This window comes from Hylobates moloch, unplaced genomic scaffold (genome assembly GCF_009828535.3).
Source record: "Hylobates moloch isolate HMO894 unplaced genomic scaffold, HMol_V3 SCAFFOLD_4, whole genome shotgun sequence".
In the NCBI taxonomy this organism is placed as follows: Eukaryota; Metazoa; Chordata; class Mammalia; order Primates; family Hylobatidae; genus Hylobates; species Hylobates moloch.
This window is the reverse complement of record NW_026652279.1, coordinates 162,218,064-162,236,429: the sequence shown is the minus strand read 5'-3', so window position 1 is coordinate 162,236,429 and position 18,366 is coordinate 162,218,064. Positions and strand designations below refer to the sequence as shown.

The 18,366-nt window shown below is 35.6% G+C and overlaps 1 protein-coding gene across 5 annotated transcripts in view; it reads left to right on the top strand.

Annotated features, from left to right (window-relative positions):
* NALCN (sodium leak channel, non-selective) overlaps positions 1-18,366 on the top strand; it is a 358,797-nt gene that overhangs the window by 19,274 nt on the left and 321,157 nt on the right. For 4 of the 5 annotated variants that reach the window (XM_032151251.1, XM_032151250.1, XM_032151248.1 and 1 more), the window contains exons 4-6: positions 14,553-14,636; positions 16,287-16,426; positions 16,515-16,643. In XM_032151251.1, the coding sequence (XP_032007142.1) occupies positions 14,553-14,636; positions 16,287-16,426; positions 16,515-16,643 (353 nt within the window). The remainder of the gene's footprint in view (positions 1-14,552; positions 14,637-16,286; positions 16,427-16,514; positions 16,644-18,366) is intronic. The other variant, XM_058438040.1, reaches the window with a different exon arrangement.

The following is an 18,366-nucleotide window of genomic DNA, read 5'->3' as shown; positions in this document are numbered from 1 at the left end:
TTTGCACACACAAAAAAATAAACATTTTCTAAAAATACATACAAACAAAAAGATGCATATCAAACATATTAGGAAGGTTGCACATGGGAAGTCGGGGAATAGAAATGGGGGGTGGGAGTTAAAATAAATGAGAGAGGGACTTTATATGGATCAGTGATAATAACTCAATCCTCTATTTGCCAAAGAAGAGGGAGAAGGAAGAGGAAGAAAAAGAAAGTGGGATAAAGGATCAGAAAGGGAGAAAAATAGAAAAAATTAGAGTATGACTCCAGGGTAGACCTGTTTTGTTGTTGTTAAAGAGATTTTTAAATATTGAATTATCCTTCCATTCCTATAAAGAAAAATCCCTATTGGGTCAACATACATTTTTATTCTTTTTTTTTTTTTTCAGATTTTCTTTTTATTTTATTTTATTTTATTTTTTTTATTATACTTTAGGTTTTAGGGTACATGTGCACAATGTGCAGGTTTGTTACATATGTATCCATGTGCCATGTTGATTTCCTGCACCCATTAGCTCGTCATTTAGCATTAGGTATATCTCCTAATGCTGTCCCCGCCCCCCCACCCCCCACCCCACAACAGTACCCGGAATGTGATGTTCCCCTTCCTGTGTCCATGAGTTCTCATTGTTCAATTCCCACCTATGAGTGAGAACATGCGGTGTTTGGTTTTTTGTCCTTGCGATAGTTTACTGAGAATGATGTTTTCCAGTTTCATCCATGTCCCTACAAAGGACACAAACTCATCATTTTTTATGGCTGCATAGTATTCCATGGTGTATATGTGCCACATTTTCTTAATCCAGTCTATTGTTGTTGGACATTTGGGTTGGTTCCAAGTCTTTGCTATTGTGAATAGTGCCGCAATAAACATACGTGTGCATGTGTCTTTATAGCAGCATGATTTATACTCCTTTGGGTATATACCCAGTAATGGGATGGCTGGGTCAAATGGTATTTCTAGTTCTAGATCCCTGAGGAATCGCCACACTGACTTCCACAATGGTTGAACTAGTTTACAGTCCCACCAACAGTGTAAAAGTGTTCCTATTTCTCCACATCCTCTCCAGCACCTGTTGTTTCCTGATTTTTTAATGATGGCCATTCTAACTGGTGTTTTGTGCTGTTTTGTTATATATGTTATTATTTTCCTTATTTTAAATTTGGTCTAATCTTTGTCAGTTTTGATATTAGATTTTTCATGTGTGTGGGTGACGGGCATGTATGCATGCTATAAAATAGTCTGAGCACCCTCAGAATTGTTTTCACTTTAAAAGTTTGGTATCAATTCCCTGTGAAATCATCTGGTCCTGTTGCTTTTTTGTGGGCATTCCTTTGCAGTATTTCCTATTTCTTCTATGGAAATCATCTGTTTTATTTTTAGTTTTATTTTATGTTTTTTTGTTTTTTGTTTTGTTTTTGTTTTTGTTTTTTTGAGATGGAGTCTCACTCTTGTCACCCAGGCTGGAGTGCAGTGGTGCAATTTTGGCTCACTGCAACCTCTGCCCCCCAGGTTCAAGGGATTCTCCTGCCTCAGCCTCCCGAGTAGCTGGGACTACAAGCGTGTGCCACCACGCCAGCTAACTTTTTGTGTTTTTAGTAGAGATGCAGTTTCACTGTGTTGGCCAGGATGGTCTCAATCTCCTGACCTTGTGATCCACCTGCCTTGGCTTCCCAAAGTGCTGGGGTTACAGGTGTGAGCCACTGTGGCAGGCCTATATCTTCATTTTTTAGTAGAGACAAGATCTTGCTCTGTTGCCCAGGCTGGAGTGCAGTGGTATGATCATAGCTCACTGCAACCTCCAACTCTTGGGATCAAGAGATCGCCCACCTCATCTTCCCGTGTAGCTGGGACTACAGGTGTGTGCCACCTTGTGTGGCTGATTTTTAAAACTTTTTTCAGAGACAGGGTCTTGCTGTGTTGCCCAGGCTGGTCTCCAACTCCTGGACTCAAATGATCCTCCCAGCTCGGCCTCCCAAAGTGCTGGGATTACAGGCATGAGTCACAGTGTTCAGTCAAAATTGTCTGTTTCAGACTTGCTTGGTCTATTGGGGTCTATTTGGTGAAGTATATTTTCTTAGGAAATTATCCCCTATTTATTTTGTTTAATTATTTGGTAACATAGATTTGTGTAAATAGCTTTTCTTTCCTCTGTTTGATTTTCTCCTAATTTTGTATTTTTTTATTATTTCGGTTAGTGTTTGGTTGTTGTTAGGTTGGCTAGTAGTACTTTTGTTTGTTTTGTTCCATTTTGTTTTAGGTTAGCCAATTGGTTTGCTCATTTTGTTGATTTTTTTTTTTAAAGAATCAGCTTAATTAATTAACTTAATTAATTTTTGTTTTATATTTATTAGTTTCTTTCTTTGCTTTATTTGGTTTACTTTGTTGGTCTGTTTCTAACTTTTCGAAGGTGTTTGTCTCACGTTTTCATTTCTTGAGACTCTTAAATCTGCTGCTTCCTTGTCTTGTGGTTAAAATGTTAACCACAAGGATAATGTTAACCAGCAGCATAAAATGTTACTGCTGAGAATGTTTTCTTTTCCCTCTAAGTGGCTTGATCTTTTCTCCTGAATATGGAAAGAGACTTTCCCTTTATTGTTAAAGTCAGTAGCTCTATGAGAATGTATGTTATCTTTTCGTTGATACTTTTGAATATATTTTCCTAGTTTTATCATGTGATATTTATTTTATTTCATTGTTTTCAGGATTCATTTTGTATTCTAATTACACCATGATCTATGTTTTGGTCTTTCCTTTCCTTTGTTTTCTTTCCATGTGTTTCCTTCTGTTTTTATGTTTTCTACATTCTCTTTCCCTTGCTTCACTCCCCATGCTGTCCCCTCAGTCCTCTGTCCCCTGTATTTCACTCCTCTTTCTCAAATGCTTTTTTCATTCCTTTTTCATCATTTCCTGAACAGTTTTTGTTTTTTTTCTTTTCAGTCTCCTAGCATTTGGACATCATTTCTGTGTTTTCTTATTTCTAGTTTTGTGATACTTTTGGAGCTTCTATTTGTTTACATTTCTCTTGGTTATGTTGTCATATTCTATTATAGTCTTCATCTGCTTTGAATGTTTATTTTCTGTTTATATGTTTATGTATTATTTTATTTTTATTTTTATTATTTTTTGAGACAGAGCCTCACTCTGTCACCCAGGCCGGAGTGCAGTGATGCAATCTTGGCTCACTGCAACCTCCACCTTCTGGGTTCAAGCAATTCTCCTGCCTCAGCCTCCTGAGTAGCTGAGATTACAGGCATGCGCCACCACACCCGGCTAATTTTTGTATTTTTAGTAGAGATGGGGTTTCACCACGTTGGCCAGGCCAGTCTCAAACTCCTGACCTCAGGTGATCCGCCTGCCTTGGCCTCCCAAGGTGCTGGGATTCCAGGCGTGAGCCACCGCGCCCGTCCTATGTATTCTTTCATTCATCTTATTCTGTAATGTTTTTACAAGGGCTTCATCATGATCCCTTTGTTTGGTTGTCCTTCTTGTTCACATGAAATGGGAGATTTTCCTGCACATTGGGTAGAGTCGCCTCCACATATTGTCAGTACGAGGGGTCCCTCTGCTGTTGTTATCCTGATGGGTAAACATGGAGCTTTTCTGTGTACCGACCGCCACGTTCTGAGCTCTGCTTCCTCTGGACTGCTGGCCCAATTATCGAATATTTCTTACCCACTGGCCCCAGTATCCCTGCCCTACTCAATTTCCATTCTAAACATGGGGCTGTAGTCTGGAAAGGGTTTTTGTTGGGTGTCCTTTGGAGTTTCTAATATTCCATTGCCTCTGATCTTTCTGCAGTCCCTTGGGGACATTGGTAGTCGTTTGTGTTTTGTTCCTTTGTTTTACATTAACCTGCAACTTGCAGCCTGCCAGTTTACATTTCTACAAATTTTGCCATTTATTTTAGGGTTCACCTTCTGAGATACCTGCTCAGCGTTCCACACCTATTTATTAGTGATTTTGGGGTTATGGAAATCTACTGGCTTATGGAAGAGGTGGGCATCCTCCATAGCTTCAATGAACAAATTTCAGGATGATTCCAAAATTGTCTGTATCTTCCACAGTGTGGCTAGGCTAGTTTTTATAAGCACTAGGTTTAGGTAAGCATAGGTTCAGAAAACTGGAACCTGTCTCAGGAGGCCATCTTGGGAGAAAGTTGGTCTTGGGAGAATGCTAACGTCTCTGTTATTCACGGTACTCCCCTGGACGTTGCCCAGCCCTAGCTCACATTCTGTGTTTCACTAGAGGGCCATGAATGGCCCTGTCACTTGTGTGTAGTGGTTATCAGGGCCATGGCAACCTTTGCCCATGCATTGAAAGATCTGAATATTCTGGGTGAAGCATTTGATGATCGAAATTGCCATGTGTTGACTTCTTAAGGGTTCCATTTGAATGAAACAAATGAGTGACATTTTCCTAGAAGAAAACTTTTGGTTTTTTAAGTCGTTAAATAAAGACTTGGATTTCACATCACTAAAATGATAGTAGGCACTCTGCTAATTGTCACAGTCTAACAATAAAAAGAAGAGAGGCATACTTAATATATAAATTATATACTCATTCCAAGTGAACAGAGCAGTGAGAGAACACAAGTTTTAATAATGTAAATGTTAGAAGTTGAAGCAATAATTAAAAGAGAAAGAAATGACTTAGGACCAAATTGTTTTCAAAATGCTGTAAATTAGCCATTTCCAGTATTTTCACATTTCCATCAACATTTGGGTGATGAGCTATTTACTACAACCAAAAATATTTTTTTATTTTCAATCTGTAAGAAGTGAAATTTAAAATGAAAATCAAATAAGGTTTTCTGGTTTTCATTCAGAAATAATTGGATCAAATAAAACTGTAATGCAATTTTAGTAATATTGCACTGTTAACATTATCTTGAAGTAGTCAGCTCAACTTCATAGCTCAGTAAAACTGGTATTCTATGTTTAAGTGCTAGCTAATGTTTTAGTTAAATATAGTTAAATATGAAATCTGTTTATCCTGAACCAAGCTTTAAATGTATCAAATCACTGAATTTTTACCATCATGGCCTCTATTATTGTTAGAGGGTAATAATTATATCAGTAAGTACTGTCATTTTCATGATATTAAATCTAAGCCACAGTTTTATTGTTTTTGTACTACAGACTTCTTCAAACATGCATGTCATAACAGATACAGCTCAAAGAATATGTTGGGCTTGATATTACGTTCTTATATTCAAAACTTAAACTTTTAATAAGACTTTATTTTAGCAAATGTCCTTTGTCACATTAAATGTGTGTTCCTAATTTACATTTTATTAGCTTTGCATTTTTGTATTTGTAAATTTGTTTTGCTTTTACACTTACATGAGAAATTTGTACATATTGTAGGTATTTAAGTTACATCATAATAAAAACACACTGTCACATCGAAGCTCTGTGATACCTTTCAGGGGACCTCTCTCTTATATTACTCAAGTTTGAGTTACTGTGCTTTCTTCAACTCTACCCTAATTTTTAAAACTTTTGTTAAGCACCTGTCCGCTGAAAACCTCATCATTTTTCATACTTTTCCTACCTTAATACATTTGCCAATAGCACTGCAGTTATCTCTCAATTCTTTAGTCTCTTCACCCAGAGTAATTTGCGAATATGTGCTGCATTTTCTCACTAACATTTTAGCTTGTATTTTTTCATACATAAATAGGAACGTTATGAATATACATGTTCTATTTTAATCTTCAGGTTACACTTTTCATAGTAAGTTTTCACATTGTTTGGAACAGAGTTGTGCAAATATGAAATATTTAATATTCACTGATTTCCAACTAAAATATTTCTAAGGAATAGTCAAATTTAGTTACTGAGTGAGCAGTACCTGTTAGCCACGTGTTCTGGGTGGAAAAGTGTGTGTGAGTTGATGTACACATATGCCAGTAATTTGGGAAATGCTACCCTGTTATTTTTTAAAGAGTCTTTTCCATGCATAAAACTATGTTAGTCCATAAGAAAATATTTATAGAAGCAAACCAATGTATTTTTGCCCAGCTGTCACGCACAATTCTTTAAAATTATACCTAGCCAATTTTGGCAATGTTATGGTATACCTAAGAGTCATACCTAATCGTTAAAGTAGTGTTATCCAATGATACCTAGTTTATAAAATTATGCACAACAAACTAAACCCAGAAACTTTATTTTTTCAAAACAAACATGTCAAAGCTGTGGCTTCCTAGCATTTCCTACTAATTTTATTGACCTAGTAATTTGCCAGATATATTAAAATCTGTATAAATATAAATATAAAATATGTAAGATATGAAAATGTTTAAGATATTTAAGATATAAATGTAATAAAAGAAGGAGTTATATTCTTAAACCCAAGTACAGTTTCCAAGTTTTCCTTTAATCATCCAGCAACCATTTATTGAACACTTACGATGAGCCCATCTCTGCCCTTGGAGAAGGGAAACAGACAAAGCCAAGGAGAGCCCCTGTCCTCAGAGAAAGCCTGGTTCACTTTGTGGAACACACTTAGCACATACAGGCACTCTTCATTTTCAACATCCAATATATTTCTGAAAACATGCTGGATAGCATATTTTCAGAAAATAGATACTTCTATTTCATTAATTTATATGGGAAAACTAATAATGTATTAGGGGAGCTCTGAACGATTTCTCCAAATATCACTGCCTCACCATCTAATACCCATACAAGTCAACCTGCATATTTCTGCAAAATAGAAAGCATTTAAAACATCCCTTACCCAATTATTTGCACTAATCAAACCATAGTGGATGTTTTATATGTGTCCAACAATAGCAGGAACTTTCTGTTATTCAGTAAATTTAAAAAATACATTAAAGTACTATCCACCATATTTTATTGAATTGTTGATTATCATCAGTAGTAAAAAAAAATGGCATCACTTCACAGATTCACGGGTCTCTAAGAAATAATAAAGGCTTCTAATTATACTTTGGCTGTAAGATGTAAGATTGTAATTGATACATCAATTAGAAAATGCATCCTGAATCCAGAATTGCGCAACTGTGTTGGAGCAGGGTAGGGTGTGTTTTAGAATTGCTGAAATATGATACAACGGGCCTGGGTTGGTAAACTCAATTTTTGGATCTTTTGAAAGGCTAACCTTCAGGGGAAAGGTAGGAAAGAGGAAGGTATCAATGCACTAGCATTAAATAATTAAGTAGGTAAACAGTGCTGGTACAAGATTTGGCCCAAAAGGTGAACAACAGAGATACACCTGCATTACACACTATACATTTGGCAGAATCCATTGGCAACTTTAATGTCTCCATTGGCACATATGCAAATTCATTATGGTGGTTCTTCTAGGCTCATAGTGATTCTGGGGCAAACATTTTTTGCAGATATAAATAGCAAATATTAGTACAGTGAGAATCTCCATAGACAGGGACCTTCTTTTTTTTATGAAAGGGCTTTAATAGTGGTCTGTAAAAGCTATGGGGAGGCAGGCATAAAAAAAGAAAAGGACCACAACTGTCTGCTTGGGGATATCAGAGAAGTCTTGAAGAAAGAGGAACGTGAAACAATGCCTTGAAGGATGAGTAAGTGTGGTCTGTGGCAGGGGTGACAGAAGTAAGATAGAAGTAAGGGATCTCACGGAGAAAGAAAAGGAATATGTTGGGACACAAATGTGTGGAACAGCGAGGTACATGCCGAGCTCAAAGTAGTCAGAAGTGGCAGATGGGCTGTGCACAGGAGGCAGCTGGAGAGGAGTTTGTGAAGCCAGACCTGGCTGCATCATGGAGGGCCCAGCAGGCTCTGCAAGGAGTTCTGACTTTGTTCTGTGGTCAGTAAAGATGCATGGAGGATTTTCATCTGAGAGTGGTACAATCTGATTTGTGTTGAATAGTTCACTCCAGAGGTTACATGCTGGATGCACAGCTGGGGAGAGAAACTGAAGCAGAAAGTCCTTGGGGCAAGAAATGTCTTTAACAATTTTTGTTGGAGGAATGCATTTGTTTTAAGTGTTTTCCATCTTTTATAATATTCCCAAAACTTGAAGGTGCTTGCCCATCAATTCCCACTCCTCAGCAACTTTCTTCTGCCTCCCTAATTCCTGTTGCTAGATGCATTCTCACTCACCAAATCCCTAGAGGTGAAAAGAAACTGTTTGGATGATACATGTCTGTGTTGTTGCAGAGCACTTCATGTATTGCAGACTGTGAATTCTTCAGACCATTCTCAGTTGTCTATTTCACATCTGGCAATAGATACAAGTAAAAGTAGCATGCATGGTTTAAGCACTGTTGAAGTAATATATAATGATGCTAAGACATAGTGACAGATGGGCCCTGGAAACTTGGGACAATAAATCCTGTTCTCATGAAACTGTACCAGTGCGTATCATTTTGTCACTGCAAAATATATCCCCATAAATGTGTTTCCTTTTTCTGCTTGTTAAATACTTGCATAATATGTTGTTACTTTCTTATACCTTATCATTGATTGGCAGTCTTCAAGTGTTTACCATTATAAAAATTGACATATACAGCTCTTGAAGCACTCATCTCCTCAGCCACCAAAGTACTGATTTTTGCCCATAGCTCAAGCACTCTCTGCCCTCCATTTCTTGTTGATGGAACAAACACATTAAAACATTTTTTCATATTTAAGGTGTTAAAATATCTTGAGTACCACTGGGCATTCATATGTGTTAGCTTCTGGTTGCATATTTTAGAAGCGGGTTGCAAATATTATAACTTGAGCCTCAATACAGTAGAATTTTAAAGGATCTGGCCATGGTTATAAATGGAATCAAAGCAACTTTGACTACTATGGCTAGGGCTTCTGACGATAATTTGATAAATGTGCCAGATACAAAACATAATCCAAGATTGTATTCCAAAGTGTCAGATTTCAAGGTCTGTGTTCTACTTATTTAAAAGTATTATGAACTTATTGTGCCTTAGCAATTATGGATAATGATTAATATGATAGTAATTTTAATTCCTACCAATTCAATTGTATTTACAATCGTGCTAATGTATAAAATATGTAAACTGTAACTGTATTTGCATGCATGCTTCGTTCTGCTTATGCAAGCTATGCTAATCCAGGAAGTATCCATAACTCATCTCATAATCTCATCTGTGATCTTTCATGGTTACAAAGGAGCCAGAAAGGAATAATTTCTTTTTAGAAGCATACAAATAATTTCAGTGAATAGATGGATGGATGGATGCATTCATTAAGAAATATTAATTGACATCTTGCTGTATACATTGTATATTAACTGACATCTTGCTGTATACACTGTATCTAAGACATGGTTCATGTGCCTATCTCATCATTCATTTAATATCTGCTATATGTCACCCACTGTACTGGGTGCTGCAAACACAAGCTTAAATTATCCAACTTAAAGTCTCAGGGTGTTACTCATCTTCAGAACACACTCAAACATTTACCATGAGAGATAGACTTCTTTTTTTTTCTAATATAACTCCAGAGAATACGTTCAGAGAAGATTTAAGTAGGAAACTCAAACTTCACCATCAGATCCAATAAGTTGGAGAGACCGAATATAAATTCATGAAATAACCAATATGGATTACAAAGGCATATTCTGCGAGTAACACAGATGCACATTATTTATATACACGAGCTGAGTTGTCAGTTGTTCCGTGACGCCTGAGTTAAGGTGATCAGAGGAGGCTGTAGTCAGATCACTCTGGAAGGAAAGGTTGGCACAGACTTGGCAGAATTTTTCAGGAAGATGGACAGCATGAAAAACAATGAACATTTAAAAGCCAAAGATTTTTTACAAATGGAAAAATGCTGAGGATTGCTGGTCTTTGTATCTTGGGTCATAACTCTGCTTATAAGAGACGTTTATGAATATTGAATGACTCTTGGAAACATGAGCCAGAAAATAATACATGAAACTTATGCCCAGAGGAGTATTTCCATACTTTACTGGGAAAATAAAAAGAGGTCAATTCTGATTGACCACTGCATACCATCTAGCATGTGCTGAGCTTGTTGGTGATGCGTGAATGCAACTATATGTTTCTGAAAAGTCCGAGGCAGAAGACATTCCAAACAAAACAATTAAGTTACTTCCTATGGAAAAGAAAGTTTTCTATATTACATAGCAGAATTTTTGCTAAGCCAGTTTTTATAACCGAGGTCGTTTGAAATTAAGATGTTTGTATGCTTCTAATTTCTGATCACCACTGGTGCTTCTAAAATGATTAAAATAATTCATTATTTTATATAGTTTTAAATGTAGTGTGGGCCAGTTTTACAACATTAATTTCCTTAGCAAACAAATCAGAAACAAAAATTCAGTCACATCTGTTATTGATAGCTTTTCATTCTGAACTGGTGAGGCCCCAATTTTTAAATTTAAATTTATTTTTGCCAACTGGAGAAGTGATTTTGTTAAAGCTAAAATGTCCAACTTAAAAAAAAATTGAAAAGCTATTTTTAAAAATTTAACATGTAAGCATTGGTCCAAAAACACATCAGAATACATTGTGAAAAGCATGTCTCTCCTCCACCTTTGGCTCCTGGCCACTCACTTGCCCGCCTCCTTCCCCACAACACAAAGGGAAATATCACTGTTTAGCCTCATTTGTTAACATTGTAAATGTACCTCAGTATAATGGTGAGCTCTCATTCTGTGTTCCACTGAGTTTAATTCATTTTTAAAGCAAATTACGAGCAATTAAAAAGAGGGTAATTGTAGTGCTAGTACATATAACATTGTTAATGACAAAAATGAAATAAAATAGTAATACTTTTTTGAAAAAGTGCAATATTTGAAAAAGTGCAATATAAATTCATCCTATTTGGGTGCCCGTGTACTCAACGATCTATAATTACTCTTTTCCTGCCTAATATGTACTCACTCATTGCTCCAATTTTAACATAGTTCTCTGCTGAGTCCCATAAAATTTCAGTTTTCGTTTTCGGAATTCTTTGCTTTTTTTTTTCTTTTTGAGACCAAGTCTCGCTGTCGCCTAGGCTGGAGTGCAGTGGCGCGATCTCGGCTCACTGCAGGCTCCGCCCCCCGGGTTCACGCCATTCTCCTGCCTCAGCCTCCCGAGTAGCTGGGACTACAGGCGCCTGCCACCTCGCCTGGCTAATTTTTGTATTTTTAGTAGAGACGGGGTTTCACCGTGTTAGCCAGGATGGTCTCGATCTCCTGACCTCGTGATCCGCCCACCTCGGCCTCCCAAAGTGCTAGGATTACAGGCGTGAGCCACCGCGCCTGGCCAATTCTTTGCATTTTTAAAAACAAGTGACAACTATGCCTAGTTGTTAAAATAAAGATGAAGTGATAATTTTCTTTTTCTTTTTCCCTAACACACAAGTAAAAAACATTTGTTCATTTAATAAAAGTCCATTTGAAAATGTACACTTTTATTTTTCTTCATGACACTTGTCGACATATAACATAATGAATATTTTATATTTTATTTCATTCAGAATGTAAATTGCATAAAGACAGAAGCGTTTGTTTTGTTCACCCTTGTATCCCTAGTTCTTGAACACTGCCTAGATTAAAGGGATGCTTATGAGCTGAGGGAAAGAAGGAAGGAAGGGAGGGAGGGAGGGAGGAAGGAAGGAATGAAGGGCACAACTTTAAATAATTCCTATTCTATTATCTTCTTGGGTGTTAATCAAATTTAGGCTCAGAAAAAGTCAATTTTATATTGGCTATATTATCTGTATTTAGATTATAATTAATTTACATTTTCAACTGTGCAATATATGAGGCAAGTATGATGCTTATAGTTAAAGATCCTCTGTGAGATCTTTAACACAACTATTAAAAAATGCAACTATAAAAAAAGTTGAAGATGACTATAAAAAATCCTTAAATTATTTGTTATATATTTAACCTTTGCGATGTGTTTATGTGTAGCACATAAACATCAGTAGCATCGGTAGCATCCTAAGATGCAGTTTTTCTCTTCCTTGGGTATAAATCTTCATATGATGATCATCACATAATTTAATAGGGCCATTGTCCTTCTTGTCACCCAGAGCCAAGCTTCAGAGTTTGCTTTCATATCTCTTTTGTGAGTCTTCCCAAACCCAGGAGCCACCAAGTTTGGTTGATTATCTTGCCCCTGAAAACATTATTTGTCCGTTCATTTGGGAATTAACATCGGTTTCTCTAAACTCCCCACAGAATTAATCTTACCATCTTTCCCACCATGTTTATAGCTTTAAGTTATTTTGCCTTATATATTAGCTGGGTGTGTTCACGTATGTTTTTCTACAAGATTGTTGTTCTTTTGGTTGTTGCTGGTGGTGGTGACGGTGTGTGTGTGTGTGTGTGTGTGTGTGTGTGTGTGTGTGTGTTAGCTAGGCATTATATATCTTCACATGTAAAACAGGCACTTACCCAGTGTTCATTAAGTTGAGTTTATACTTCATTTTTGGGTCAGATAACTTCCATTAAGTGTTTTATCATAGTGTTAGTTTTGCATACACCATAAACTATTTCCAGAAACCTCTCCAGGAGATACTTGGATACCTATTTGTTACTAAAGGTAGAGGCTTGTGTCAATATCCTGCAACATGTTTTATCATTTGATTTGAAATCTTGACATTTTATTTCTATTTTCATTTCCCTAGCAGGTTTAATCAGAGGAGGTAATGATATATGTGACTGAATTCAGAATTGACTTACATGGATGACTACAGAATTGATGATTTAATGGGATAGTCCTAAAAAAGCAAAGGCTTTTCTATTTAAAGTTTCTAATTTTTAACCTCATGAAGTTTTCTGTTTTGTTATTCCAAAGGCATTTTTAAAATTCTCATGTTATTAAAGCATTCTAATGTCAGAATAGATAACCTATTAAAAAATGAAAGTGGTACATCTTTATCTTTCTTTTACATATACAATCCCAATTAAAATTAAAGTCAATATGTGTTTTCCTTGCAAATTAAGACAAGTTTCTTCTTCACTTTTTTTTATTAGTCTTGAATTCTATTTTTATTGCACTGCGGTCCAAGAGAATGGTTGTTTTGATTTCAGTTATTTTGCATTTTCTGAGAGGTGTTTTATGTCTGATTAAGTGTTGATTTTAGAATATGTGCTATGTGACAATGAGAACAAATGTATATATATGTGTATATATACATCCACATATCTACAGTGGAAAGTTCTGTAGATGTCTGTCAGGTCCATTTGACCTTTGGGGGTTTTTGCCTTAATGATCCAATACTGTCAAGGTGTTGAAATCTCCCATTATTATTTTGCAGAACTGTAAGTCTCTTTGAACATCTCTAAGAACTTGCTTTATAAATTCGGGTGTTCCTGTGTAAAGTGCGTATATATTTAGGATAGTTAGGTCTTTTTTTATTATTATAAAAAATTTGCGGAACGTGCAGTTTTATTACACAGGTATACACGTGCCATGGTGGTTTGCTGCACCATCAACCTGTCGTCTACATTAGGTGTTTCTCCTAATGCTATCCCTCCGCTAGCCCCCCAGCCCCTGACAGGCCCCAGTGTGTGATGTTCCCCTCCCTGTGTCCATATGTTCTCATTGTTCAACTCACACTTATGAGTGAGAACATGCAGTGTTTGGTTTTCTGTTCCTGTGTTAGTTTGCTGAGAATGACGGTTTCCAGCTTCATCCGTGTCCCTTCAAGAAACATGAACTCAAGCTTTTTTATGGCTGCATAGTATTCCATAGTATATTGGGTCACATTTTCTTTATCCAGTCTATCATTGATGGGCATTTGGATTGATTCCAAGTCTTTGCTATTGTGAATAGTGCTGCAATAAACATAGTGTGCATGTGTCCTTATAGTAGAATGATTTATTATCCTTTGGGTATATATCCAGTAATGGGATTGCTAGGTCAAATGGTATTTCTGGTTCTAGATCCTTGATGAATCGCCACACTGTCTTTCACAATGGTTGAACTAATTTACACTCCCACCAACAGTGTAAAAGTGTTCCTAGTTCTCCACATCCTCTCCAGCATCTGTTGTTTCCTGACTTTTTAATGATCGCCATTAAACTGGCATGAGATGGTATCTCATTGTGGTTTTGATTTGCATTTCTCTAATGACCAGTGATGATGAACTTTTTTTCTTCTTCACTTTTTAATCAGCTTGAAGTGAATGCCTTGTTAATTTTCCTACTAACGGTGCTAAACCTAGCAGTTTTAAAGACCTTCCTGTTGACCACTATGTGCTCTTGGTTCTTGTAGGCAGGGAGCTGGCTTAGGACCTACATAGCATATTTGGAAGAATGGCTTCTGGTTCTTTAAGTATTAGAATTTGTGTGGCTGAGAAAAAAAAATAGTGATATTTTCCCTTTGCATGAATTAAATATTTTACCTGCAAAGTTGCTTGTCTTTTATAAATTATTTTTCTTATAAGTAATGCTACTTAAAATGCTAAACTTATTCCTTGTGAAAGTCTGTTCTATTATGATACAAAAATTGTAGATAGCCTTTATTGAAATAATATTTGACATTTTCCTCCACAGATTGTTCTTTAAAATATTTGCTTTGCCTAATAATGCCATGTAAAATTTATTTTTAGGGGGATAGTTCCTATGTGAAAGATCGCTGGTGTGTTTTTGATGGATTTATGGTCTTTTGCCTTTGGGTTTCTTTGGTGCTACAGGTAATTAAATATTTTTTTAAATTACAAGGGGGTATTCTCCAAAATGGGAATTATTTTGCATTAACATTAGGAGATATACCTAATGCTAAATGACGAATTAATGGGTGCAGGAAATCAACATGGCACATGGATACATATGTAACAAACCTGCACATTGTGCACATGTACCCTAAAACCTAAAGTATAATAATAAAAAATAAAAAAATAAAAGTCTAAATAGAAATATTACAAAATATATATCAAATGTGATTGTGTAATTGCCTACATTTTATTTTATTTTTATTTTAGCAGATGTGATTAATCTGTTTACTCTGACATATTTGAAATTTGAAAAATTAATTTTAATTGATACATAATACTTGTATGTATTTATGGGAGACTGAGTGATACTTGATGTATACAAGGTACAATGATCAAATCTGCATAATTAGCAATTTTATATCACCTCAAACATTTTATTGTTAGAAAAGTCAATAGCTGTAATATCTTAATTATTTTCAGTTACATTTGTGAATTATTTCTCAATCAGAAATGAAAATCAATACTATAGAAAATTATTAGCTGTTAATCAGATATAAAATATATTCCCTGAAATGAAGGCAACAATGTGGAGTAATATTTCTGTGTTTGTAAATAAAACATTGAAGTTAAAAATTTAAAGTCTCGTCTTCCCATATCTGGATAGGTATTAGCCAGCATAAAATACTGTATTGCAAATATTAAATGCTTTACTGTAAGTGATGGGGAATGTACATTAAAAAGGCTTACAGGAGAGATTTGATTGGAAAATAAGTAGAATTAATTTCTGTGCATTCATTCAGACATGATTTTGCCTTTTAATTCAGCTAAAGTTACTATATTCTATTGATTTGATTTGATCTGTTTTGATTTGATTGTGGTAAGAATGCCTAACATGAGATCTACTGTTTTAATGAATTTTAATTGTACAATAAATTATTGTTAACTATAGGTACAATGTTGCACAGGTCTCTAGAGTTCATTCATCTATTCTTTATTTAAAAATTCAGAATTCAAAACTTCACAGCCCATTCTGCCACCTCATCACAGTGTTTGTTGATAAGCTTTCCTTTCTTATTTTTATAAAGTTCACCTCTCCCACAATTTAATTTCATCACTCATATATTTTTTTAATCAGCTTTCTCAGGTTGAATCGTTCCTCACATTAATGTGTTCTTTTCCATTTAATAACTATTGTGTGATTGACAAACATTTCGAATTATTATTTTGCCTCTGTTAGTAAATAGTGCAATTCTTTTTTAATGTTTTTAGCCCTTTCTCTATTATTTTCTAGATATTCAAAAGCCTCCACCAAAGAACATTATTAATAAGAAAGACAGCATACTTACTTTATATTCTAAGTTGGCACTTCTTGTAACTAAAAACTGTCTTAATGAATGTGACAGGAAATGAACATTAATGTTGTTCTTATTAGTTTATGTATTTGTTTCTGTTAAGATAGCTATAGCTTCAAAATATACTCAGAAGAAAGTGGATTTTGGTGGAAAATAATGTATGGCTAAATTCAGAGTAGAGGTGCACCTACTTATGCGGCTAACATCTGTATATTCCATGACTATAAGCAATGCTAAGGGAAAATCCAACCTCATTTACCCATCTTTTAATTTGTAGGTGTTTGAAATTGCTGATATAGTTGATCAGATGTCACCTTGGGGCATGTTGCGGATTCCACGGCCACTGATTATGATCCGAGCATTCCGGATTTATTTCCGATTTGAACTGCCAAGGACCAGAATTACAAACATTTTAAAGTGAGCGCTGCTTTACACTAAGTTAAGAGGAAACGTTTATGAAGTTTTTTGTAAGTTTTATGTACTGTACCAACTTTTGTTTCCCCAGGCGATCAGGAGAACAAATATGGAGTGTTTCCATTTTTCTACTTTTCTTTCTACTTCTTTATGGAATTTTAGGAGTTCAGATGTTTGGAACATTTACTTATCACTGTGTTGTAAATGACACAAAACCAGGGTAAGTTTATCTATTAACTGCATTTTAATCTAGTTGATTAACAAAGATATCTCTGTAATTTTCATGAGAATAACCTCTGTGTCAGATTTTTCAAACAGTGCTTATGTCCTCTTTGTTCTGTGTTTCTGCTTCCTCGGTATTGTTTTTGTCCAACTTTTATTTTATTTTATTTTATTTTTGAGACGGAGCCTCGCTCTGTCGCGAGGCTGGGGTGCAGTGGCGCGATCTCGGCTCACTGCAACCTCCGCGTCCCGGGTTCCAGTGTTTCTCCAGCCTCAGCCTCCCGAGTAGCTGGGACTACAGGTGTGCACCACCATGCCCGGCTAATTTTTGTCTTGTCCAATTTTTAAAGACAAGTATTCAAGACAAGACAGATTGGAAAATGTAACCTGGTGGGAAAGTAGATTAAGCAAATGCAAAGTGTACATTTAGAAACCTTAGTGTGGCAAAATGGGGAGTGTGCTAACATAATAACATAAACCTAAAGCTTCACTATGGAAGCTTTTCATGTTAGAATGAGTTACATGTTTGGGAGAAGAAGCTCATTTTTATTATTATTAACTTTTGTCATCATTCCCTAAAATAGTTTCCTAAATGATTATAACATCATTTCTAGACAAAACACTATTATCTGTTGCATTTGTCTGTTATAGGGTTGGTGGGTAAGATAGAATGTATGTACTTTAACTACCTATTATGTATTATGCAATAGGGCACCTGCCTCTTCTACTTGGCTGATCATTGTTAATATACAACTCCAGGTATGTGATGACAGGAGAGAGCAGAGTGGGATGTTGGCCCCTGGATGGTCCAGAAGTGTCCCATTAGATGTTAGCTAGATAGAGAGTTTGGGGTTCCAAGCACAACCCGGAAGTGCAACAGATAGGACTATGCCAGATTTCAGGGCAGCACGGATTGGGGATAATACAATTGATTTTACACCTTATATTCAAATATTCACATAGGAATTTGTCGATTTATAAATGAAGAACTCATCCATAAATTACCAATTGAAAAATCTTGATTCAAATCATAGAAATTAGATTTAAAGCACTTTATAAAATTCAAAAAGAGATTGCAAGCAGCCATTCATCTTCAAAATATTTTTAATATATCAATATTTACTTATAAACCAATTGGGTATATAAGGAGCATTGGGTTTAAAAATATTGAAAGGGTTATGTTGTGTTTTCTGCAGTTGGAGCATTTTTTTTCATAAAGTCTATGTACTTGTATATATACAAAGTAAATAAACCACAAATAAGTGAATATCTCTGTGAGTATGGACATCATGATAAGCTTGGCTCAATTCCAACACTTTATTGTATGAGTTTGCATAAATTATTTAGGTTACTCCTCAATGAGGTAGATTAATAACAGGACATACTTCCTAGAGGTGTCAGGAAGAGCAAATGAGGGAATGAATGTAAAGACAAGCAAAGTAACCAGCACATAGTAGAGGCATTCACTGTATGCCAGCTGTCACTATTTTGTTGTCATAAAGAGATATGTAAACACGCTTACATGCTGAGGTGGTAGGCATAAGTGTATCCTCCAAAATAGAGATAACATGGTTAAAAAAAAAGGAAAGAACAATAAAGAAGACCGAAATTTAAACTTGTAAGAATATGAAAGGAAAACATCTATGACTAATTCATGGCTATGTTATTTTACTGACAAAGTAACTAAATTAATTCTGAGTTTATTTCACATTTATAATGGT